General features: G+C 46.3%; 1 protein-coding gene across 1 annotated transcript in view; it reads right to left on the reverse strand.

Moving 5' to 3' along the window:
• The window catches only part of LOC126203448 (proliferating cell nuclear antigen), a 33674-nt gene extending 15312 nt beyond the window's left edge, over positions 1–18362 (reverse strand). Inside the window, exons 1-2 of the mRNA XM_049937765.1 lie at positions 18036–18362; positions 17734–17899 (exon numbers count right to left, since the gene is read on the reverse strand). Coding sequence (XP_049793722.1) covers positions 17734–17899; positions 18036–18256 — 387 coding nt within the window. The 5' untranslated portion in view covers positions 18257–18362. The remainder of the gene's footprint in view (positions 1–17733; positions 17900–18035) is intronic.
• Positions 18363–26790: the final 8428 nt, after the last annotated feature.

The following is a 26790-nucleotide window of genomic DNA, read 5'->3' on the forward strand; positions in this document are numbered from 1 at the left end:
AAAAGGAGACAGTAATTTGGATACTCAGGAGAACTACGAATGTGTGCAGCATAACTGGCGAGCAGTTGTGCACGTCTGATCTGCAGTGGAGGGACCCCAGCATCCACCAGTAGGCTGGTCACTGGACTCGTCCTAAAAGCTCCTGTCGCTAGTCTAACCCCGCAGTGGTGCACAGGGTCAAGTAAATGCAACGCTGAGGGTGCTGCTGAACCATAAACCACACTCCCACAGTCAATTCGGGATTGGACAAGGGCTCTGTAGAGCTGCAGCAGCGTAAAGTGATCTTCAACCCAATTGGTGTTGCTCAGGCAACAGAGGGCATTGAGGTGCTGCCAGCACTTCCACTTAAGCTGACTAAGATGAGGGAGCCAAATCAATTGAGTGTCAAAAACCAGTCCTAAGACTCAATATGTCTCCACTACAGTGAGTGAATCGTCATGAAGGTAATGTTCTGGGTCCGGATGAACGGTAAGATGCCGACAGAAGTGCATTACACACAACTTTGCGGCTAAAAACTGGAAGTCATGGACTAGAACCCATGACTGCCTTGTGGATGGCTCCCTGTAGGTGCCGCTCAGCAACACCAGTACTTTAGCAGCAGTACGAAATGCAGAAGTCGTCTGCATATAGAGAAGGTTAGATGGAGGACCCAACAGCTGCTGCTATACTGTTAATGGGCACTGAAAATAGAGACAATACAGAGCCCTGAGGGACTCCATTCTCCTGGATATGGATGGAACTACTGGAGGCACCAACTTGGACACGGAAAGTACGGAGCGACAGTAAGTTTTGGATAAAAATTGGGAGTGGGCCCCAGAAAGCACACTCATAACCAAACCACCGACACGCCATACATTCCAGAAGCTTGCGAAGAATGTTGGTGAGGTTGACGGGCCAATAGGTATCCACATCAAGCAGGTTTATACCGGGTTTGAGCACCGGAATGGTGGTGCTCTCCCAACATTGCGATGGAAAGACGTCATCGCACCAGATCCGGTTGAAGACGAGGATATGTCGCTTGTAGTCAGATGAAAGATGTTAAATCATCTGACTGTGGATCCGATCACACCCAGGAGCTGTGTCAGGGCAATGTGCAAGAGCACTGAGGAGTTCCCACTCTGTAAATGGGGTGTTATAGGTTTCACTGTGGTGTATAGTGAAGGAGAGGACTTTCCCTTCCAGCTGCCATGAGAGTGCGAAAGGCTTGGGGGTGAGGGGGGAGGTGGGGGTGGGGGTGTCCTCCGACGCAGAGGCTCGAGCAAAGTGCTCAGCAAACATTTGCGTTGGTAGATAACACACCACACGCCGTTTATGGTAACACCTGTTGGGGTCTGTTAGCCCTGCTTCCGTCGTCTGATAAGTTGGCGAACGTGGGCACGGAGCCGTCTAAAGGCTATGATGTGCTCCAGGGAAGGGTGCCACTTACGCCACTGTTGAGCTCGCTGACCCTCCTTAATTGCTTAAGCGACTTCCAGCGACCACCAAGGGACTGTTTTCACTGGGGAGGGAGGGGGCACCCTAAAGAGCGAGGGATCATGTTTTGTTTTCTGCCGCAGAAACAATTATTGTAGTCACTTGCTCAACCATGACATAGATGTTACCATGTGGTGGAGATTCAACCGTGCCCACAGAGGTGAAACTATCCCAGTCCGTCTTGTTTAAAGCCTGCCTGGGTAGGTGTCCATGGGCCTGACAGCAGGGCAGTGAGAGAAAGATAGGGAAATAGTCACTACCACACAGGTCGTCATGTGTTCTCCAGCAGATAGACGGGGGAAGTCTTGGGCTGCAAATTGATAAATCAATGGTCATGTAACTACCATGAGCCACACTGAAATGTGTGGCTGCTCCAGTTTTTATAAGAGGCAGAAGTCGAACTGAGACAGTAAAGTTTAGACATCTCTGCCTCGGCGAGTAAGCACACTGCCACCCCACAAGGGGCTATGGGCATTAAAATCTCCCAAAAGTGGGAAAGGTTTAGGGAGTTGATCAATCAGTGCAACTAATACATTCAGGGGTACTGCACAATCTGGAGAAAGATATACATTACAGACAGCTATTTCCTGCATCATCCTTATTCCGGCAGCCACAGCTTCAAGAGGGGCTTGAAGGGGCACAGTGTCACTACAGACTGAGTTTAGGACATGAACGTAAACTCCACCTGACACTCGATTACAGTCACTACGGTTCCTGTAGTATCCCTTATAGCCACGGAGGGCAGGGGTCCACATTGCCGGGAAGCAGGTTTCCTGTAGGGCAATGCAGATAGCAGGTGTAAAGCTTAACAGTTGCCATAGCTCAGCCAGATGGTGGAAAAAACCGCCGCAATTCCACTGGAGGATGTCATTGTGAGACTGGGAAGGCATGGAACATTCAATGAGGCAGTTTAAGCCTCAGTCACCTGCTGCCACCGACTTTTTGCCTATGCAGTCTATATTCATCGTGTGAGGGTTTGGCGAGACCCCCAACCTCAGATGCAGAGCTTGCAGGTTGCTGTTGTTGGTTTAAAATAGAGGGGAAAGGACCAAACTACAAGGTTTTTTTTTTTTTTTTTTTTTTTTTTTAGGGCACACAACTACAATGGTCATTTAGTGTCCAGACTAAGTTAGGAAAGCACCAAGATGCACAAGGTTAAAACAGCAACTAAAAGGGACAACACTATAAAAGACATTAACAGGCATAGGATTAAAAAACAGCATAATCAAATGTCCTTATACAGGTTTGTCAAGTGGATAAAACGAAGAACGCGAGCAGCTGCTCCTGGGTCATCCGCTAAAATGTCATCCAGAGTACATGGCAGGCCAAGATCAACGCGCAGTGTATTAAAATTCGGAGAGGACATTAAAATGTCGCATACCGTCAGCAATTGCCCACATGGGCAGAACGGCACCGGCGCAGCCGTCAGCAGATGGCGATGGCTGAACCGGCAGTGTCCAATTCGTAACCGGGCTAAAACGACCTCCACTCGCCGAGAAGGGCGTGAAGAGGTCGCCCAAGCCGTGGGAATAGGTTTCAAGGCCCGAAGCTTGTTGTCCATAGTGTAGCCCAATCGGCATGCCACAGCGATAAAATGCGCTGACAAATGACCCTGCTACAATCTGATGAAGGGACACAACAAGAAGCTGTCCGAGGCTGGAGTACCGCAGCCTTGGCCGCGGCATCCGCAGCTTCGTTCCCAGGGATACGACATGGCCAGGAACCCACATAAAGGTAACTGGAGAACCGTCGTCCGCCAGCTGCTGATGAGAGCGTTGGATGCGGTGCACGAAAGGGTGAACCGGATACGGATCACTGAGGCTCTGGATGGCACTCAGGGAATCGGAGCAGATGATATAAGCAGAATGTCGGTGGCGGAAGATGTAAGGAACAGCCTGGTAGAGGGCAAATAGCTCAGCTGTGAAGACCAAACAACAGCCATGGAGCCGGTATTTGAAACTGTGTGCCCCGACAATAAAAGAACACCCGCCACTGTCATTGGTCTTAGAGCCATCTGTATAAATGAAGATCATATTAAGGAACTTCGAACGAAGTTCGACAAAACGGGAGCGGTATACCGAAGCTGGGGTAACCTCCTTTGGGAGCGAGCTGAGGTCAAGGTGAACGCAAACCTGAGCCTGGAGCCAAGGTGGCGATTGGCTCTCGCCCACTCGAAAGGTTGCAGGGAGTGAAAAATCAAGGTGCTGAAGGAGGAGATGAAAGCAAACTCCAGGGAGTAGCAGGGCGTAGCAGGGCAGAGACATACAACCCGTATTGACAGTCGAGAGAGTTGTCAAAAAAGGAACGATAAGACGGGTGGTCGGGCATTGACAATAGCCGACAGGCACACCGACAAAGCAGTATATCGCGCCGGTAGGTTAGTGGCAATTCACCAGCTTCAGCATGAAGACTCTCGACAGGACTGGTATAGAACGTTCCTATAACAAAACGTAAACCCCGATGTTGTATAGAGTTGAGGCGGCGTTAAGATGGACGGTCGTGCAGAGGAGTATACGAAGCTCCCATAATCTAGCTTTGAGTGGACGATCAACTGATAGAGGCGAAGTAGGACGGTTCGATCCGCTCCCCACGACATACCGCTGAGAACACGGAGGACATTTAGAGAACGGGTACAATGGCAGCCAAATATGACATGTGGAGACCAGCTAAGTTTCCTGTCAAATGTAAGACCTAAAAATTTTGTTGTCTCCACGAATGGGAGAGCAACGGGACCAAGTTGTAAGGACGGTGGGAGAAACTTTGTAGCGCCAGAAGTTAATACATACCGTCTTCTCGGCAGAAAAACGGAAGCCATTGGCAACACTCCAGGAGTATAGACGGTCAAGACAACGCTGAAGACAGCGCTCCAGGAAACATGTACGCTGCGCGCTGCAATAGATGGTAAAATCGTCCACGAAAAGGGAGCCTGATACATCACCTGGGAGGCAATCCATTATTGGATTGATCGCTATGGCGAAGAGAGCGACACTCAAAACTGAGCCCTGTCACACCCCATTTTCCTGGCGAAAGGCGTCTGACAGGACAGAACCCACACATACCCTGAACTGTCGATCCATTAAAAAGGCACAAACACAAAGAGGGAGGCGACGGCCCCATGTCTGCATGGTGCGGAGAATGCCCGCCCTCCAACAGGTGTCGTAAGCCTTCTCCAAATCAAAGAACACAGCCGCGGTCGGGCGCTTCCGCAAGAAGTTATTCATAATGAAGGACAACAAGGTAACCAGATGGTCAACAGCAGAGTGGCACCCACGAAATCCACATTGTACATTGATAAGTAGGCGTCGAGATTCAAGCAGCCAAACCAAACGAGAGTTAACCATTCGCTCCATCACCTTACAGACACAGCCGATAAGGCAGATGGGTCGATAACTGGAAGCAAGTGCTTGTCCTTCCCCAGCTTAGGAATCGGGACAATAGACTCACGCCAGCATGTGGGAACATGCCCCTCAAACCAGATGCGATTGTAAGTATGAAGAAGAAAACCTTTACCCGCAGGAGAAAGGTTCTTCAGCATCTGAATGTGAATAGAATCAGGCCCTGGAGTGGCGGACTGTGACCGGGCAAGTGCATTTTCGAGTTCCCGCATGGTGAATGGGGCATTACAACTTTCACAATTCGAGGAGCGGAAGTTAGGTGGCCTTGCCTCCTCTGCCTGTTTTCGGGGGAGGAAGGCAGGGTGGTAATGAGCGGAGCTCGTAACCTCTGCGAAAAAGCGGCCGAAGGCATTGGAGACATCCTCAGACCACAATAACATCATTCGCGACCGTCAAGCCAGAAACCGGTGAGTGGACCTTAGTGCCAGATAGCCGGCGCAGGCTACCCCAGACAACAGAAGAAGGAGTAAAACTGTTGAAGGTGCTTGTGAAAGCATCCCAGCTGGCTTTCTTGCTTTCTTTAATAACACGACACTGCGCACGTAATCGTTTATAATTGATACAATTCGCCATCGTAGGGTGGCGTTTAAAGGTGCGTAAAGCACGTCGACGAGCACGTAAAGCTTTTCTACATGCTGCGGTCCACCAGGGGACCAGTATGCGACGTGGAGAAGTAGTAGTGTGAGGGATGGAATATTCAGCAGCAGTGAGAATGACTTCCGTGAGGTGTGCGACCTGACTATCGCAGCTTGCAAAGGTTTGATCCTGAAAGGTCGCCCTGGAAGAGAAGAGCCCCCAGTCTGCTTTGGAGATGTTCCAACTAGTTGAGCACGGAGAGGGGGTATGATGCAGGAGATGGATAACACAAGGGAAGTGGTCGCTCGAATACGTATCAGAAAGTGCGTACCACTGAAACCGGCGTGCAAGTTGGGGAGTACATATAGAGGGGTCTAAATGGGAATAGGTGTGAGTTGTGTGCGAATGAAAAGTAGGGGCGCCAGTATTGAGGCAGACAAGATTGAGGTGGTGGAAAAGGTCTGCTAACAGGGAGCCTCTCAGGCAGGATGCTGGAGAGACCCAAAGGGGATGGTGGGCACTGAAGTCTCCAGTTAACAAAAATGGTGCAGGTAGCTGAGCAATAATTTGCATTATGTCTGCCCTGGTAACGGCAGACGACGATGGAGTGTAAACAGTACAAATGGAAAATGTAAAAGTGGGGAGAGTAATTGGACGGCAACTGCCTGCAGGCCGGTGTGCAATGTGATGGGATCATAGTAAATATCATCCCAGACCAGCAACATAACCCCTCCATGAGCCGGAATACCTGCCACAGGGGGTAGGTCAAAACGCGCAGAGGCATAGTGTGCCAAGTCAATTCGATTGCTTGGGCGTAGCTTCATTTCCTGGAGAGCTACGACAAGCGGACAGTGCAAGCGTAGCAGCAACTTTAAGTCCTCTCGGTAGGAGCGAATGCCACGAATATTCCAATGAAGAAGTGCCATCGTGAGAAGAAAAAGGAGAAGCAAGGAGGGGTCACCTCAAAGGCCGCTGAGGGCCTGGCTTCGAGCGAGCACTGCCGCCGCTATCAATAGGTGGAGAGTCATCGTCCATTGGTTCAATAAGTTCGTTGGCCATCTTGTTAAGATGGCCGGGAGGGGGAGCTTCCTCTGCCGGTGAACAGCCAGACGTTCAGCTACCAGCGGTGTGGCCAGGCGAAACGGATGACAGGCTGGGGCGGCAACCGCTGGGTGGCGCAGGAGAAGAAACACGCCATGGCAGAGAACTTTGCTTCCTATGAGCCTTCTTGGAAGGTCGTTTAGTGGAAGTACTGGTCGATGGAACGGACGACTGTAGTGCTGAAGGTCAGATCGCATGTCTGGGTTGCCACCTCCCTGGTAGTCCGAGGAGAGGCGAGAACGGTACTGTATTTCCCCGCTGGCAGCAGCGTGGGCTCCCTACTAGCAAATAGCTTGCGAGCAGCCGAGGTGGACACACTCTTTGACCCAAATTTCCTGTATACAGCGTTCATCCTTGTAGATGGGACAGTCGCGGGAGGACGCTGCATGGTCACCCTGACAGTTCACACAACGAGGAGACGGAGGTGGACAGTCACCCTCATGGGCATCCCTGCCACAAGTGACACATTTAGCCGCATTGGAACAAGACTGGCGAGTGTGATTAAAATGCTGACACTGGTAGCAGTGTGTAGGTGTCGGGGCATAGGGGCGAACAGAAATAACCTCGTAGCCCACTTTGATGCGCAACGGCAGCTGAACACTATCAAAGGTCAAGAAAAGTGTCCGGGTCGGTACAAGATCATTGTTGACCTTTTTCATGACGCTATGGACAGCCGTCACGCCCTGCTCAGCGAGGAAAGACAATCTCCTTGTCAGTCAATCCGTTGAGTGATCTAGTATAGACCACACCACGCGACGAATTCAAGGTGCGGTGAGCCTCCACCCAAACAGGGAACGTGTACAGGAGTGTAGCCCGAAGCAGTTTTTGTGCCTGAAAGGCACTCTGAGTTTCTAACAACAAGATACCGTTACACATACTGGTACAAGACTTGACAGCTCCGGCTATGGCATCTACACCCTTCTGGATAACGAAAGGGTTGACAGATGAAAAATCCTTTCCATCCTCAGATCGAGAAACTACGAGGAACTTTGGGGCAGGTGGTAGTACTTTTGTCACTGGTGGCTAGTCAAGTTTCCATTTTTGGGCAAAAGTCTAGAGAGAAGAAGAGAAATCCGTTGCGGAGGAATCCCCCATGACTGCCAGCATCTCCGAATGGCGCACTCCTTCCTTGTGGGGACCCCCTCAGAGGGCACTCCCACCTTAGGTGAATGTTTACACCTCGGGTCACACCTCCTGAGAAACGGACAGAAGGACCAATTGGCATGGTCGGAAGGTGTCAGTTCAGGCAATCACCCCTCCTTGGGCCTGGCCTTTACCAGGGTGTACGTGCGTGCCTTACTTGTCTACCCAGGGCGAGGAATTACGCATTACCCCGTCGCCGGCTACCCGTGCGAATGCGTGGGTCGGCCTTCAGGCACGCACAGGGAGGACAGAAGAAGGGGAAAAAATGTGAGAGGGAGAGAAAGGACAGACTGTCTCAAATGTCAAGGCGGAGACCAGAGGGTGGAGGAGGAGGCAAGGAGGAGGAGGCAAGGAGGAGGAGGCAAGGGAAAAAGTAAAGAAGACAGTGAGAGGGAGAAGGACAAAGAAACGAACCAAACAAAGGAAGGAAGAAACCAGAGTAAGTGAAAAACCAAAATGACCACAAATATAAGTCGTGGAACCGTCCGTCTCCAGACGCAGGTGCAAACTATCCCCTTGCGGGGGAGGGACTCCTTGTAGTTGCCTCTTACGACAGGCAGGAATACCGCGGGCCTATTCTAACCCCCGGACCCGCAGGGGGGGAACTACAAGGTCATCGGTCCCTTGTTCCTAATAAAGCAATGCCACAAGTGTGAGAATAAAATAGACGAGACATATAACACAAAACGGAAAGAAAGGAAAAACCACAAGAACGAATGGAAGGCAACAAACCGTAAAAGGAACAAAAGCGGACAAGACAACAACAGATGCTAGGAACAGAACAGAGTAAAACAAAAAAGCAGATTACAGTGGCTTGCCAACCATGAGAATAAAAAGGAGAAGCCAGCCACTCTCCCACACATTAAAACTTCCACCCTAAAAGGGTGGAGGACACAGAGGGACAAAGGACATGCGCTAAAACCTACACCGCAGTATAAAACCCACTCTCACAGATAAAATGTAAAACTAAAGCTGCTGCTGAGACATTGTCACTCAACACCAAAGTTAAGGAGCTGGGAAAGTTAAAGGGCCACCTAAGAGCAGCTAAAACTGGGCAATCCAGCAAGAGGTGGACGACTGTCATTTGGTAGTCACAGCGACATAGTGGTGGGTCCTCGCAACGGAGGAGGTAATCATGCGTTAGCAATGTATGGCCAATGCGGAGCCAGCAGAGGGAAAATGATTCCCTGTGAGAGGACCACATGGAAGACTTCCACACATTTGTCATCTCCTTAATGAAACACAGCTTGTTGTGCATACTGTTAGGTCATTCCGTCTCCCAAAGCCTGAAAATCCTGCAGCGTAAGACAGAACTCAGGTCAGCTTTGGAGATGCCCATCTCCAGAAGTGGTTTCCACGTCACCTGTTTGACCAGCCTGTCAGCAAATTCATTGCCTGGGATTCTGACGTGTCCTGGGGTCCACACAAACACCACTGAATGACGGGACCATTCCATGATATAGATGGACTCCTGGATGAACGCTACCAGAGGATGGCAAGGGTCGATAGCTTGTAGGCTGCTCAATAAGTCCGTACACAAGAGAAATGACGCACCAGGGCATGAGTGGATGTGCTCAAGAGCACGAGATATAACCGCCAGCTCTATGAAAACACTGCAGCTATGTGGCAATGAGTGCTGTTCAATATGTCCTCCACGAACATATGCAAAGCCTACGTGACCATCAACCATCGAGCCGTCGGTGTAAACCACTTCAGAGCCCCGAAACACATCATCAAGAATCAATAGTAAGTGACAGCAGAGAGCCACAGGGTTAATGGAGTCCTTAGGGCCACGTGAAAGGTCCAAACGAAGCTACGGCCGTGGCATACACCATGGAGGCAGATCGGACTGCAAGTAAGGTGGTACAGGGAAGGTCTCCAGTTCAGAGAGAAGGGACCGCACGCGAACCGCAATCTTTAGCCTCGACTTGGGCTGAAGATGCGGTAGATGGACTGCCATGGTCGGGAAAAGAAGACGGTAATTCGGATGCTCAGGATAACTACGAATGTGTGCAGCGTAACTGGAGAGCAGTTGTGCACATCTGATCTGCAACGGAGGGATCCCAGCCTCACCAGCAGGCTTGTCACCGGACTCTTCTTTAAAGCCCTGTCACTAGTACGACCCCGCAATGGTGCACAGGGTCGCGTAAAAGCATCACTGAGGGCACTGCCGAACCCTAAACCACACTCCCATAGTCAATTCTGGATTGGACAAGGGCTCTGTAGAGCCGCAGCAGTGTAGAGCGATCTGCACCCCAATTGGTGTTGCTCAGGTAAGGGAGGGAAATCAGGTGCTGCCAGCACTTCTGCTTAACCTGACTAAGATGAGGAAGCCAAATCAATCTAGCGTCGAAAACCAGTCCTAAGAATCGAGCGCTTGTAGGTACCAGTGGTGTGGGTGCCACCGCAATTTCCTTGGTCTTAGGGGTCTTCTTTTTGGATTTCTCTTGTTGCTCCTTGGGTTTCCCTGGCTGGGAGGACTTCACTGACTCAGTCTCCAGGACTGAGGATGAGCATCAAGCCCTACAACCAGCTGCTTTTGAGCTCTTCAGCCACTGGTGGGTGTCATCTTTCCCACAAGCAGAAACCTGGGAAGGGAGTGACCCAATGGACCCCTTCCTAGTGTGAGAGAAGCCGAAGAAGACTTCCACTTCTCCGGCTTAGAAGTGGGGATGGATGTCCCCAATGGTGGGCAGCGGGGAGGGGGGGGGGCTGTTGCTCCTGAAGTAAGTTGTGCGAGAGCAATAGGGAGGGAAATGCCCCCACCACCAAGGGGGGGCAGGTGTTTTCTGGCTCTGAGAGGTGACTAGGGTTGGCAGAGCTGATGGTACCGGAACTGTTCTAGCGACAGCATAAGACGATGTCATATGTACAGGATGCAGGTCTCAGTATAGGTCAGTTGGTCCAGGGTCTTGTACTCCATGATTTTCCTTCTGGAGGATCCTGCAGTCTGGCGAGCAAGGTGAATGGTGCTCTCCGCAGTTGACACAGATGGGAGGCGAGGCTCATGGAGTAGTGACATGTGACGGGCGTTGACAATCTCGACCTGTGATGCTGGAAGTAAAGTGGGAAGACATATGACTGAACTTCGAGCACTTAAAGCACCGCATCAGGGGAGGGATATAGGGCTTTACATCACAGCGGTAGACCATCACCTTGACCTTCTCAGGTAATTTATCACCCTCAAAAGCCAAGATGAAGGCACCGGTGGCAACCTGATTATCCCTCGGACCCTAGTGGACACGCCCAACAAAATGTACGCCTCGCAGCTCTAAATTGGGGTGCAGCTCATTGTCAAACTGCAAAAGAAGGTCCCTATGAAAAATGATACCCTGGACCATACTTAAGCTCTTATGGGGCGTGATGGTTACAGCAACATCCCCCAGCTTGTCACAAGCGAGTAACTTCTGTGACTGGGCAGAGGATGCTGTTTTGATCAAGACTATCCTAGATCTGAGTTTGGACAATCCCTCCACCTCCCCAAATTTGTCCTCTAAACGCTCAACAAAAAACTGAGGCTTCATTGTCATGAAAGATTCCCCACCAGCTCTTGAACAAACAAGGTACAGGGGCAAATAAGATCCGCTGCCATCCTTAGCCCGACATTCCTCCCATGGTGTGGCCAGGGAGGGTATTGATTTGGGGTCTTACTTCTGTGCACTGAATTGAGCTTGTGAACGCTTAGAGGCCGCAGCTGTTTCACCGCCAGCTTCATCGCATGTCATCCGCCCTGATGCCACCCACTCCAACCAGGGGCCCTCCCCACAGGTGCCACCCAGCCACAGCAAAGGCCAACCTGGCAGAATGCCCATTGCTGGGAATTCTAATGCCCCAGGGGAATGGGTATCTACCCCTTTGGCATACATGGGGAGTTAACTGCGCAGGCTTCAGCAGAGCAATCCCTGTGTGGTCAGGGGGCTTCAACCAACAGGGTACATGGCAGCCCCACCACAACGGACTGGCTACCATGCGACAAGAAAGTGGGCTAAAGATCTCAATGCACAATGGACACGGTGCACCATGTAAGGCACCCTTCCCCAATTTGTTCGTTCTTCAGGAAAATTTTGAAGTATGGAGGTCAAACCCTACACAGGACCATCACATTAAGGCCGAAACTTGTGAAACTCCTTTTAATCACCTCTTACGACATGCAGAAATACCTCGAGCCTATTCTTACCTCCGGACCCACTAGGGGGCACTGGATAGGTATGTACCCAGTAGAATAGTTCATAATGGGAAGGACCCTCCATGGTAGACAGACACTGTAAAATTTCCAAAGAAACAGACTCCCATATAATAGATGTAAAACAAGGTGGTCTATAGATAGATACTGAAACACTTTTGGCTGTCTGATAAAGATCACTATCACAGCAAAATATTGTTAAATGATCTTTCACGAAAGCCAAAGAAATTCTTGTTATGTTTAAAGGCTTTTAGTGGCACCAAAGTTATTGCGTCCAGTCCCTAGCGAACAAGACGAACTGAAATTGATGTTAGCAAAGGAAAAGCAGAAATGCTTAAATGTTTTCAATGCTCCTACCAATGAAAAGATTAGCATAATAAGTATTAACGCCAGTGGCGTTGAGAAAGCTGAAATCGTTAAAACTGAACATGTCTATCGTTAAAACTGAACGTGTCTACAATTAGGGTATGCAATATATCTTTATTTCCAAAAAACATTTGGCTCAGTACCACACCTACACTTATTGTCCAAAGTATGATCATATCGTGTATAAAGTCAAATTTGTGACTGGATTGAAGACTTCTTCGTAGCGAGGATGCAACATGTTATCTTGGATGGAGAGCAATCGTCAGATGTAGAAGTAACTTCAAAAGTGCCCCAAGAAGCACACTGTGACCCTTTCTTTTCAGGTTGTATATCAATGACCTACAATTAATATAATAACCTCAGCCTTTTTGCAGATGATGCAGTTACCTATAATAAAAAACTGTCTGAAAGAAGCTGAGCAGCTTTATGCACATAAGTATTCAGTCGGATCTTGGTACGATTTCAAAGCGATGCAAACATAGGCAACTTTCTTTAAATGTTCAAAAACGTAAAATTGTGCACTCCACAAAAAAAAAATGTATTATCCTATGACCACAATATCACTGTGTCACAGAATCAGCCAACTCTTACAAATATCTGGGGAACACTTTGTGGGGATATGAAATGAAATGAGGGGCTCAGTTGCAGGTAAAGCAGGTGGTAGACTGATTTATTGGTGGAATACTGGGGAAATGCAATCAGTCTATAAAGGAGTTTGCTTACAAATCACTCTTACAACTCATCCTAGAATACTTTAAGCGTGTGAGACCCACTGGAAATAGGATCAACAAGAGATATTGAAAGTAAACAGACGGGCAGCACAAATGGCTACATGTTCATTTGACCTGTGGGAGAGTGTCAGAGATGCTGAAGAAACAAATGGCAGACTTGTGAAGATACATGTAAATTATCCCAAGGAAATCTAGAAAGTTTCAACAAATAGCTTTACATGATAACTATGAATATACTACAACCCGCCACATACTGCCCACACATGGATCATGAGAACAAGATTAGAATAATTACAGCATGCACTGAGGCATCCAATCAATCATTCCGATAGTGATCCAGACGTGAAAAGAACGGAAAGAGTCCCTAATAACTAATAGAATGTGAAATATCCTCTGCCATGCACTTTGCAGATGTTTGCAGGTTGTGTATCTAAGAAGAAAAATCAGACCCTTTTACATGAAGTTAGCTGAACCTATGTAGGCTAATTTGTTATTGAATTTATGCTCTCTATACCACTATGTCATCATCGACAAACATAACCAATAGCATACCTACATTTCTTTCAAGCTGTGCACAGTGGAACAGTTCAATAATTGACAAACTGCCTATTGGCTTCTGTCTCGGGTTCTTCGGCCGACGTTCATCTAATGATTTTTCTGACGTTTCGCCAGCACGAGTGGCTGGCATTGTCAAAGCTTCACCCTCCATTGCCGGTGGTGAACTGGAGCCGAGCTCGCGGGCGCAGGCTATATGTACCTGGCGCGCCAACGTCCGAGGGCTTCTCCGCGGTCATTTCCGGTGCGGTTCTCCTCTTGCTACCTGCGACGGTCGTTCGCTGCAGTACGGGAAGCCAGGATCCGTTGACCTTAAGGCTTTCCTCTTTCTTGTTCAAACTGTTCGCGTGTTTTTGTATTTCTACAGCTTCTCTGAACAAGCGCGTGTGATAGTGCTTCTCTACAGCCAGAACTTCCGTGTCGGCGAATTTTATTACATGGTCGGTCTCATTCAGTGCGTGCTCTGCCACGGCCGATTTCTCCACCTGCCCCAACCTGCAATGTCGCTTATGCTCTTTGATCCTGGTGTTAATGGATCGTCCAGTCATTCCGACATAAACTTTTCCGCATGTGCATGGTATGCGGTATATTCCCGACATTGCAAGTGGGTCTCTTTTCTCCTTCGCCAATCTAAGATCCTCTTTGATCTTCCTTGTCGGTTTGAAAATCGTCTTTACGCCATGTTTGTGCAATATACGGCCGATTCTGTCCGTCACTCTGGGAATGTATAGCAGAAAGGCCGTACCCGACAATTCTTTTTCCGGTTCCTTACTTCGCCGAGGGTTGGGCTCTGTTACACTTCTAATATAATTTGTGGAGTAACCATTGCTCCTCAGGACAGTTTCCAGGTGTTGCATTTCTCGTTTGAGGTGTTGCGGCTCACATATTCGTCCTGCTCTCGTTACGAGCGTACTAATCATGCCTCTTTTCTGGCTCGGGTGGTGGTTTGACAGTTTGTGCAGGTATCGGTCCGTGTGAGTCTGTTTTCGATACACGCTGTGTCCCAGATCTTCGCCGTCCCTTGTGACCAGAACATCTAGAAATGGCAGTTTCTTGTCCTTTTCTACTTCCATGGTAAATGTTATGTTGGCATGGAGGCTGTTCAAGTGTCTTAGGAAGTCACTGAGCTGTTCTTCACCATGGCTCCACACCACGAAAGTATCATCGACGTACCTGTACCACACCTTAGGTTTGCAAGTCGCCGAGTCCAGTGCCTGTGCTTCGAATTGTTCCATGAAGAAGTTGGCCACCACTGGACTGAGAGGACTACCCATGGCGACGCCTTCCAGCTGTTCGTAGAAATCGCCATTCCACGTGAAATAGCTCGTGGTGAGACATGCATGGAAGAGCTTTCTGATGTCTAGCGGAAAAATTGAACCGATGTGCTCCAGAGCGTCACTGAGTGGCACTTTCGTAAATAACGAAACAACATCAAAGCTGACCAGGATGTCGTTTGGTGCAAGTTTCAGTTTCTTCAGCTTCTCAATGAAATGTCCTGAGTCCTTAATGTATGTGTCGGTTTTCCCCACGTGTGGCTGGAACAGAGAGGCCAAGTGTTTTGCCAGTTTATATGTCGGTGATCCAGGAGCGCTAACGATCGGTCTCAGTGGAACGTTGTTCTTATGGATCTTGGGTAATCCATACAGCCGAGGTGGTAGGGCTTCTGTGTTGCGCAGGTTTCTCTGTATGTCCGCCGGCAGAGAAGACGCCTTGATTAATCGATTCGTATTCCGTGTGATACGTTGCGTCGGATCTGCGCTCAGTTTTCGGTACGTCGTCGGATCTAATAGGTCTCGGATCTTTTGCTCATAATCTTCGGTCTTCATTACGACGGTCGCATTCCCCAGAAACTGCCATTTCTAGATGTTCTGGTCACAAGGGACGGCGAAGATCTGGGACACAGCGTGTATCGAAAACCGACTCACACGGACCGATACCTGCACAAACTGTCAAACCACCACCCGAGCCAGAAAAGAGGCATGATTAGTACGCTCGTAACGAGAGCAGGACGAATATGTGAGCCGCAACACCTCAAACGAGAAATGCAACACCTGGAAACTGTCCTGAGGAGCAATGGTTACTCCACAAATTATATTAGAAGTGTAACAGAGCCCAAACCTCGGCGAAGTAAGGAACCGGAAAAAGAATTGTCGGGTACGGCCTTTCTGCCATACATTCCCAGAGTGACGGACAGAATCGGCCGTATATTGCGCAAACATGGCGTAAAGACGATTTTCAAACCGACAAGGAAGATCAAAGAGTGTCTTAGATTGGCGAAGGAGAAATGAGACCCACTTGCAATGTCGGGAATATACCGCATACCATGCACATGCGGAAAAGTTTATGTCGGAATGACTGGACGATCCATTAACACCAGGATCAAAGAGCATAAGCGACATTGCAGGTTGGGGCAGGTGGAGAAATCGGCCGTGGCAGAGCACGCACTGAATGAGACCGACCATGTAATAAAATTCGCCGACACGGAAGTTCTGGCTGTAGAGAAGCACTATCACACGCGCTTGTTCAGAGAAGCTGTAGAAATACAAAAACATGCGAACAGTTTGAACAAGAAAGAGGAAAGCCTTAAGGTCAACGGATCCTGGCTTCCCGTACTGCAGCGAACGACCGTCGCAGGTAGCAAGAGAAGAACCGCACCGGAAATGACCGCGGAGAAGCCCTCGGACGTTGGCGCGCCAGGTACATACAGCCTGCGCCCGCGAGCTCGGCTCCAGTTCACCACCGGCAATGGAGGGTGAAGCTTTGACAATGCCAGCCACTCGTGCTGGCGAAACGTCAGAAAAATCATTAGATGAACGTCGGCCGAAGAACCCGAGACAGAAGCCAATAGGCAGTTTGTCAACAAGTGGCCACGAAAGCCTCAACAATTTTGTAGTTCAATAATTGAGTTGAAATTCCATGCCAACCCCCCTAGGGTCTTTCTTATTGTGAAAGACTTATCTGTAGTGCAGCCTGTAGTCTTGATTAGGTTGGAAGGTGACAATTAATACAAGTTGGCAAAAGCAGAACATCTGGTGGTGTTAAATTGCCCAGTAGTCAAGACTAAATTTTATGTCCGTGCCATACTGAAAAATGCAGTGGGGATCCAACATACAATTTACATACAATAACTGTAATTCCTGTACTCAGGAGTAAAATTACGAAGTCTCTATTTGACATACAATGAGGCACAAGACTGTAGCATGTAAGACTGTAAAAATCTATTTCCCAAGTACCACATATTTATCTCTAGCTACAAAGAAAAATATGTATACTGTTTGACCATGGTTTCCCGAGATGACATTAACTAATGCTTCTGTCTCAGAAAACAAATTCACACAATCTAACAAAAAATTAAAAATATTTAGTTTTATTAAAGTTATCTGTTACTGCATAATCCAAGAAGTAAATATACGGAAATACTTTCAATAAACATAAGGAACTACAGAAGATCAGAGGTGGCACAAAATACCCTTTCTATGTAAGATATGATAAAGCAAATATTTTTCTACTGGTTTGTCGTGCATGCTCCAGTTTAATACTTTAACAATTTAACGTTATTAACTACACATCCAGTAAGTAGGCCATATATGCACACTGTGATCAAAGTCAGAACTTCTGGTACTTTAACAATTGTCAGCAAGAATGGTACTTTAACAATTGTCAGCAAGAACTACATAAACTGATACGAATCTATCTTCTTCTGGGTTCATGAAGTCAGAGCTGCCCTAAAATATGACAGTATTATGTAGTAAAACCCAATATCCTTCAACACTTCAGTATTCCATGTAACAATCTATCCTATAATTTTTAACATTCATCTTTGCTATCACTTTATCTTTCTCTGATAATGAAATTCTACAGCGGAAAATTTTTTCTGGTGCAGCATGTCCATGAAGATTCAATTCAAAATGGTGTTTCCATATTGTCAAAATGTACATAATTGTTCTGTAATGTGGCATTCAGGATAGGCTACTCGTAAATAGAACCTTTCCTGTTAACATCGTCATTTATAAATTTAAAATGTTTTTCTCGTATTTCTCTATGCAGATGTGTACACAAATTCGTATGGTTACAGCTCCATGAAATGTCTATCTAAATATGATGCATGGATAAATAAATTACTTTCCTTGACAAACTTGGAAACTTCAATTAACCTCCCTCTCTTGCACATCAAGTGAAAACTTAAAAATTTGGTCGGTGTATCACTCACCGGAATTCCCAAATGCTCCTGATCCAAGTTCATCAGTTTCATTTCATAGTCTGAGACTTTCTCCTGATTAGGAGATTCGAAGACAAAAGTTACTGTATCGGCATTATCTTGGGCTTTGATGGTAACTATATCATCGTTTGACGCACATTTAAAAATCTTTGTTAAACTGGAAGAGAAAGAGGGTACTGAACAATGCAATGTGATTGAAAATAACTTATGAGATAGACAATTAATAAAACGTAATTCCTCTACATCAAGTATAAAAACTAGTTTTTCTCTAGCTTACACGCAACATACATTACCTTGCCAAATTCATTCCCATCGACAGATTTCTATCGCATCGATATTTGTCGAATCCGTCACTTCTCATATTGAGTGAAACCAAGCTGACGTGAGAGTTATCCATGGCTTGTAGCTGTATACCGGAATCTGAGCAATCAAATGTTGCTTCATTTAGCAATTCTTTGATTGCCTCCAAAACTTTCTTCAGGATTGAACTCTGCACAAGTCTTGCTTCGAACATTTTGACTGCAATGTGGAACACTTGCTAACAAAAACCCTAAACCTGCCCGGCTTCCCACACAAAGACCTGTACCACGAGACGCCCTTTCACTGAAAATTGCGCGGGAATAACATCAGCGATGTTATTGGTTAGTGTTTTGAGCGCGAAACCTGATTACACATTTTTAAAGGATCTTTGGCTAACACCCAAATAAATAAGATCGTCGCCGCTAATTTTGCGATGTTAATTTGTGATAAATATATAGAATTAGACTCTTCCTTTATAGTGTGTGAGCTATTGTTCATTAATATCACAATTTTGCATAATTTTTGATAGCTAGTGGTACACGAGACACGGACAGTGGACCTTTCGCGGAGGGAGAAGGTCTCTTCGCCAAGGTTGAAATACACGCTCACGAGTTGCAGGAGACAGAAGCTCTCATGAACACCAAACGTCAAGATCGGCGTCAAAGCGTAGTGTGATAAATGCCGCAGCACAAGCTATCGTGGGTGGGTGGTCAAACTACAATTCTTTTAGAGACTGGGGACATAAATAAATGCTATACCATATAAATTCTATAAGACGATAAAGGAGTTAGGCCTCGTTCCAAATTTTCCTGTTCACAAACAAGAAATCGTGAGCGCAGTTGGCGTTACGTCCTGTGGGATTAGGATGCTGGTTTTTGTGACAAGCTGGGGACTGGAGTGATAGAATGGCCAAACCTAGTAATTGATCATTTAGTTACTTACTGCCTGATAGATTTTTTGAGAGAGAGATGCATAATTGATGTCTCCTTAGGAAAATGTTTCTTGACAGACGATGGCGAAAAGATTGAAGTAATTGACAGATTAAAGTTACATCACGGCATTTACTTCCAGAACTATCGCATATAATTCTTAACCAATGATGCCAGTCATAACGTTACCCATCATGTAAAGAAAGATGAAATATCAGACTGAAAGGAACTTATAAGCAATAAAGTGATTGGATCTACAGTAGCTACAAAGAAACAACAAGGTATGTTATACACACCCCCAAAATAGTTTTGCATCACCTCGGTTCCGAGAGTTCCGGAACCTGTGCAGAAAATTGGAATAAAGATCAACATAAACATCATTTCTGCCCTTTTTATTGCCCATGAAAACCACACATTGCATGTTGTACTACCATACAGCGAGACCTTCGGAGGGGGTGGTCCAGATTGCTGTACACACCAGTACCTCTAATACCCAGTAGCACGTGCTCTTGCATTGATGCATGCCTGTATTCGTCGTGGCATACTATCCACAAGTTCATCAAGGCACTGTTGGTCCAGATTTTCCCACTCCTCAACGGCGATTCGGCGTAGATCCCTCAGAGTGGTTAGTGGGTCACGTCGCCCATAAACAACCCTTTTCAATCTATCCCCGGCATGTTCGACAGGTTTCGTGCCTGGATAACATACTGGCCATGTCGTTATGCTGAAGGAAGTCATTAACGAGATGAGCACGATGGGGTCGTGAATTGTCGTCCATGAAGACGAGTTCCTCGCCAGTATGCTGCCGATATGATTTCACTATCGGTCAGAGGATGGCATTCACGTATCGTACAGCGGTTACAGCGCCTTCCATGATCACCAGCGACGTATGTCGGCCCCACATAATGCCACTCCAAAACAGCAGGGAACCTCCACCTTGGTGCACTCGCTGGACAGTTTGTCTAAGGCGTTCCGCCTGACCAGGTTGCCTCCAAACACGTCTCCTACGATTGTCTGGCTGAAGGCGTATGTGGCACTCATTAGTGAAGAGAACGTGATGCCAATCCCGAGCGGTCCATTCGGCATGTTGTTACTGCGTTGCATGGTGTGGTGGTTGCAAATATGGACCTCACCATGGACGTTGGGAGTGAAGTTGCGCTTCATGCAACCTATTGCGCACAGTTTGAGTCGTAACACGACATCCTGTGACTGCACGAAAAGCATTATTCAACATGGTGGCGTTGCTGTCAGGGTTCCTATGAGCCATAATCCGTAGGTAGCAGTCATCCACTGCAACAGTAGCCCGTGGGCTCCTTGAGCGAGGCATTTCATCGACTGTTCCTGTCTCTCTGTATCTCCTCCATGTCCGAACACCATCGGTTTGGTTCATTCTGAGACGTCTAGACACTTACCTTGTTGAGAGCCCTTCCTGGCACAAAGCAACAATGCCGACGCTATCGAACAGCGGTATTGACCGTCTAGGCATGGTTGAACTATAAACAATACGAGATGTGCACCTCCTGCCTGGTGGAATGACTGGAACTGATTGGCTGTCGGACCCCGTCCGCCTAATAAGCTCTGCTCATGCATGGTTGTTTACATCTATGGGTGGGTTTAGTGACATCTCTGAACAATCAAAGGTACTGTGTCTGTGAGACAATACCCAGAGTCAACGACTATCTTCAGAAGTTCTGGGAACTGGGGTGGTGCAAAACTTTTTTTGACATGCGTAATTGTACCTATATGCACAAGTGCTGAAAACCTTGATCAGCAGTCACAAAAATTCCATGGTGTCAAACACCTTACAGGTACTGATTGAAAAAGTTCATATTGGCACGTAAAACTGACACCAGTATCTAGAAAACATATGGCCTTTACCTATGGCACCATAATTTATGTTTTGTGTCCTACCTTTTCAACTTAATGTTAATTCTGGAGTGTTCATCACTGTTTTAGACGCTGTACTAGGTCCATAACTGCTAGAAAGTTCAGCACTGTGTGTTGATGACATAGCAACAAATACTTGGGATGGGCATTTACACATTCTAGAGAGAACACTAAAGACTTTCTCACAAGCAGGAGAAACTGCAAATTTACAAAAATCTAAGTTTGCAAGAGAGGAAATCAATTTTTTAGTCCATGTAATATCCTAACAAGATCCTGATAAGATTAGCACAGTTAAGAAACAATAAAGGTATTTTTCGATCTCTGCTCTTTCTTCCAGCACGACGTGGCATGGACTCGACTAATGTATGAAATAGTGCTGGAGGCAAGTGACACCATGAATCCTGCAGGGCTGTCCATAAATCCATAAGAGTATGAGTGTTCCATTATCACTCCAACTGCACATGCCCCACACCACTACAGAGCCTCCACTAGCTTGCACAGTCCCCTGATGACATGCAGGATCCATGGACTCATGTCTCCATGCCCATAGACGTCCATCTGCTTGATACAATTTGAAACGAGGCCATCAACAGTCCAGTGTCGGTGTTGACAGGCCCGGGTGAGGTGTAAACTTTTGTTGTGCAGTCATCAAGGGTACACAAGATGGCCTTCAGCTCCAGAAGCACACATCGATGATTTTCGTTGAATGGTTGGTATGCTGACACTTGTTTACGGCCCAGCACTGAAACCTGCAGCAATTTGTGGATGGGTTGCACTTCTCTCATGTTGAACGATTCTCTACAGTTGTCATTGGTCCCATTCTTGCAGGATCTTTTTCTGGACGCAGCGATGTCGGTGATTTTATGTTTTACCAGATTGCTGATATTCACAGTACACTCGTGAAACGGCCATATAAGAAAATCCCCACTTCATCGGCACCTCAGAGATGCTGTGTCCCATAGCCCGTGCGCCACTTGTAACACCACGTTCAAACTTACTTAAATCTTGATAAGTTGCCATTGTAACAGCAGTAATCGATCTAACAACTGTTCCAGTCACTTGTTGTCTTATATAGGAGTTGCCAACTGCAATGGCCTATTCTGCCTGTTTACATATCTCTGTATTTGAATGTGCATGCCTATAACAGTTTCTTTGGCGCTTCAGTGTATTTTCTGATGAGAGTAAAAGATATCCATGAACTAATAACACTGAGCCAATGGGTAAAATGGCAGAGAATGATGTCCTGTCAATAAATGAAGACATTTATACAGATACATTGTACTGTGTGACATGTACCACCTATACTCAACACAATCACATGCATGTACATAATGCACTAGTCTATTCACAAAGTAAACATCAGTAGTACTCTTAAACAAAATTCGGTAAAACAACATGAATGGTAGTGTACTGCTGACATGAAACTTGTAACTAGAGGTTTTTTTCCTCCTCACCCTTTGATGAGCATTTGTTTATTTTGAAACTGAATCACTTCTAAAAGTAGGTATTTTGCTATTTTGCACTCACATACTTTACATATTGACTTGTAGTAATGACTTTTCTCTGACCTGACTTTTATGTGTATATAAGTACGTGAAATATTTACTTCATGACATATAAACCCAACACCCAGACTCTAAAACATAGTTTAAAAGGCTGAAAGTAAATTAAATGAAATTTGTAAAAAAATGTGACTGGTAAACAGAAAAATTTTTGTAGGTCAAATGACTTGGACAGGAAATCAGTAAATAGTAAAACCCATAGGAAATAAGATATCAAGTACACAAACATCTAGACTTTTTATAGTGAGAAACAAAATAACAGTGTTTATGTAAACAGTTACCAGTCATGTGCTGGGGTGGAGAATTTGTGCATTGTATGTAATTGCAATAACTGGCGGCGTGCTAGACGAATATCAGGACAAGTAAACAGCATTTTTGCTGCATACAAAAATGTGCACTTTCCAACTGGTAAAACTGGAGCCGTTTCCCCCAGGAGGAAGAGCTACCGAAAGGTTGTCAGTGGATTCCAGTGTACAAGAACTCAAAATGCATCTCCAACATGAATCTTCGCTGAAAACCTATTGTTCCCATAAGAGGACTAAGGCCACCTGGGGATAATCTTTCCTTCTGAGAAACCTCCCCCTACCCCTCTCCCTCCTCTTCCCAACCCGCTGGGAAACCTCCAAACCTCCACCTCACCTTCGCTGATACAAGTACACTTTGTGGCCTGAATTATACGAATACCCCTCCAACTCTATCAATTTGATTGACTACTTAATTTCATTGATCAATTAATTAACTCCCTCTCTGGTAAACCCAAAACCCTCCTCTCCCCTCTCCCCCACCCCACCAGGAAACTAGAGGCTCTGTGCCGGCGAGGAACTATCTCACAACAGGAAATTCAGTTCCATAGCAGAGGGTATATTGTTTATCTACAAAAAGTTCAGTTTTTAGGGGTTGGATCACTCTTGCCTACCATTTTCTGCAGTTTGGGAAGATACAGATCTTGTAAAATACATCGAAAAGAAGTAGTTAAATCGATCGCTTTTGATTGCAGAGAATTTCTCAGGAAATCGATCACAGTATAGAATATTCAAACAATTGCAGCGCTTTTCTGTTCTGCTGAGTAGGCCTAGTTTATATTTGCTGCCAGAGACAGGGATGTTAAGGCTCTTATTATTTATTTTCCTCACCTTTCGAAGCACACAGGTGTCTAAGCAAAGGGGGAAAATTGAAAAATCATATATCTAAAATTCATGACATATTTCGAAACACACCATCCATTCCTACAGACGAACAAATAACTAGAATCTCAGGTGCAAACTACATTTTACAGGTCGAGAAACATATATCAGTCATACTGCACTGGCAGTTAAACCCTACAAAAGTGGTCTACAAATTATGAATTGAATGAAGTGCGGTATAGTAGCCACCCTCTGGAGCCTCCCGTGGGTGTCTCTATCGTCAAGGCACCGCAACGAAGATCAAAGCCGACTGAGGAACAGTTACAAGAAGCAGAGAAATTGTCTAAAACCACGTTGGAGTTTTTCTGTAGCAGATGGGTTCAAAAAAGGTGACTCGTTTCGAGATACGAGAGTGGCATGAATATTATTCACCAGTGGCTGTAATTGTTAAAGGATGTCTCCATAGGATCCCAACGGAAGTATGTGGTTGAATATAGAGACTCGATTCCAAATCACTGGCAGCATTTCCACCAGAAACCGTAACGCTGTCAGCGATTCTTGAGCCTGTAGAACCAAGACCGTTCCTTATGTGCGGTGACGGTGAGATCCTACTACTTAAAAAGAAAAATTACTTTCCATGCAAAGTGACTCTCATGGTCAATTTAATTAATTAGCCTGTCAATTTGATATCAGTGATATGCCGCCTGGCGAGTGTAGGCGATGACTAGGACACCACAGATACGATTCCTCACTTAGTGTTTCTGTCGTTGCAGCTATTTTTTAACGATATTTCCATCGTCCACCTATACAGGGAGAGACAACCGTCACAATAAAATCAGATGTGTTATCGAATTTATAATGTGATACGTAGTTTTGACAACTTCTATGTGAAGTTACCTTAAGAGATTTCGTATGTGCCGAGACATTTGGCTGCCTTAAGAGAGAGTTCGAAAGTTAGAAGGGGTCCTGTGACAGTGGTAGATCTTAGCACTCCGTCATGAGCCAAAAATGAGTTTAATATTCTGGTCCAGTGATGCCAGGACGCGCCAGATAAGAAAAGATATTTTTCTACTTGATGAAAGAATACTTAGAGGGAATATAGTCTATGACATAGTCCTGTACAGGATTTTCACAACAAGGAACGATACTTTATCGACGTGAAGACGCGTGTATTGCCCGATTTGTTCTATTTACGAAAATAACTAGTATAAACGGGAGGAAGCTACACTTCGCGTGAAAAATTCGAGTTATACAGGGTGATTCAAAAAGAATACCACAACTTTAAAAATGTGTATTTAATGAAAGAAACATAATATAACCTTCTGTTATACATCATTACAAAGAGTATTTAAAAAGGTTTTTTTTTCACTCAAAAACAAGTTCAGAGATGTTCAATATGGCCCCCTCCAGACACACGAGCAATATCAACCCGATACTCCAACTCGTTCCACGCTCTCTGTAGCATATCAGGCGTAACAGTTTGGATAGCTGCTGTTATTTCTCGTTTCAAATCATCAATGGTGGCTGGGAGAGGTGGCCGAAACACCATATCCTTAACATACCCCCATAAGAAAAAATCGCAGAGGGTGAGATCAGGGCTTCTTGGAGGCCAGTGATGAAGTGCTCTGTCACGGGCTGCCTGGCGGCCGATCCATCGCCTCGGGTAGTTGACGTTCAGGTTTCATAACTAACCTTTTTCGTAGGACTCTCCATACAGTTGATTGTGGAATTTGCAGCTCTCTGCTAGCTCAGCAAGTCGATTTTCCTGGGCTGCGAACAAATGCTTGCTGGATGCGTGCTACATTTTCATCACTCATTCTCGGCCGTCCAGAACTTTTCCCTTTGCACAAACACCCATTCTCTGTAAACTGTTTATACCAACGTTTAATACACCACCTATCAGGAGGTTTAACACCATACTTCGTTCGAAATGCACGCTGAACAACTCTCGTCGATTCACTTCTGCCGTACTCAATAACACAAAAAGCTTTCTGTTGAGCAGTCGCCATCTTAGCATCAACTGACGCTGACGCCTAGTCAACAGCGCCTCAAGCGAACAAATGTACAACTAAATGAAACTTTATAGCTCCCTTAATTCGCCGACAGATAGTGCTTAGCTCTGCCTTTTGTCGTTGCAGAGTTTTAAATTCCTAAAGTTGTGGTATTCTTTTTGAATCACACTGTATGGTTAACAACATCGTTGTCCCATATTGGGTAAAGTAGACTTTTTAAACTGGCGGGTCTATATTGGGGTGGAATTGTTTAGAGCTACTGTAGACGTCTAAGGCGCAGCTGCTTGTTTGTCAGTGCACCACGTCTGCCTGCTAGGGCCGTCACGAGGAGTCGGCCACGGGATGTAACGGATTAGCTCAGGCTTTGACGTGTACAATGAATGTGCTGTCTGTCTGATCTTGCTCACGGCAGCGAGGGCTGGCGAGGTGACCAGTGTGCTTGATGAACACGACAGAAGTGGAAGTGTGTGTGCTAAGTGAGAGAGAAGATTCAAAATGAGGGACATATTGATAACTTCCGAATTCCTACCACTCCAATCATCCTCTGATACCCCCATGGCTGGGGGTGGAGAACTCTGGCATTCACGCCCGTCCACGACTGCGGCTGAGGACACGGCGGTAATTTTCAGCGACATCTTTATGCGGTGCTGGCGGTGTACATGAGGACTTGTGGACCTCGGGACAGGACCGCGCGGAATATGCAAATGTTCTCAGCTATCTCTGACATCTAGTCATGAGAACTACTGCTACGGACTGTGTCGTGTTTAGTGTTTCTCAATACAGGGCAGTGGACTCTTATCTTGCAATAGTATTTCTGTTGTCTCTGTCCTAGCATGCAGTAGACATTTCTCTTTCCGAATGTAGTGGAGAGAACCAATTTAGGAATTCTATAGAGCTTGAAGCAACCAATCGCGACGTCAAATTTCCGACTGATACTGATCTCCAATACCAACAGACTGGATTGTGGTTTAAGTGTGTCTTGTTTAGTACTTCCCAATAGAGTGGACTCTGTCTTGCAGTGGTATTTGCTGTTGTCTCCATCGTATCACTCATTAGAACCTTTCTCATCTTCCTTCTTCCGAAGGTAGCAGAGAGAAGCAATTTAGGACTTCTACTGCACTTGAAAAAACTCTATCGCAACATCAGATTCCAGTCTGACCAGTGTACTGTGTTTAGTGGAACGGATGTAGGAGGGTGTTTGTGGTCTCAAACCTTGGTGCATACAAGAGCTTGG

Source organism: Schistocerca nitens, chromosome 9 (genome assembly GCF_023898315.1).
Source record: "Schistocerca nitens isolate TAMUIC-IGC-003100 chromosome 9, iqSchNite1.1, whole genome shotgun sequence".
Taxonomy (NCBI): domain Eukaryota; kingdom Metazoa; phylum Arthropoda; class Insecta; order Orthoptera; family Acrididae; genus Schistocerca; species Schistocerca nitens.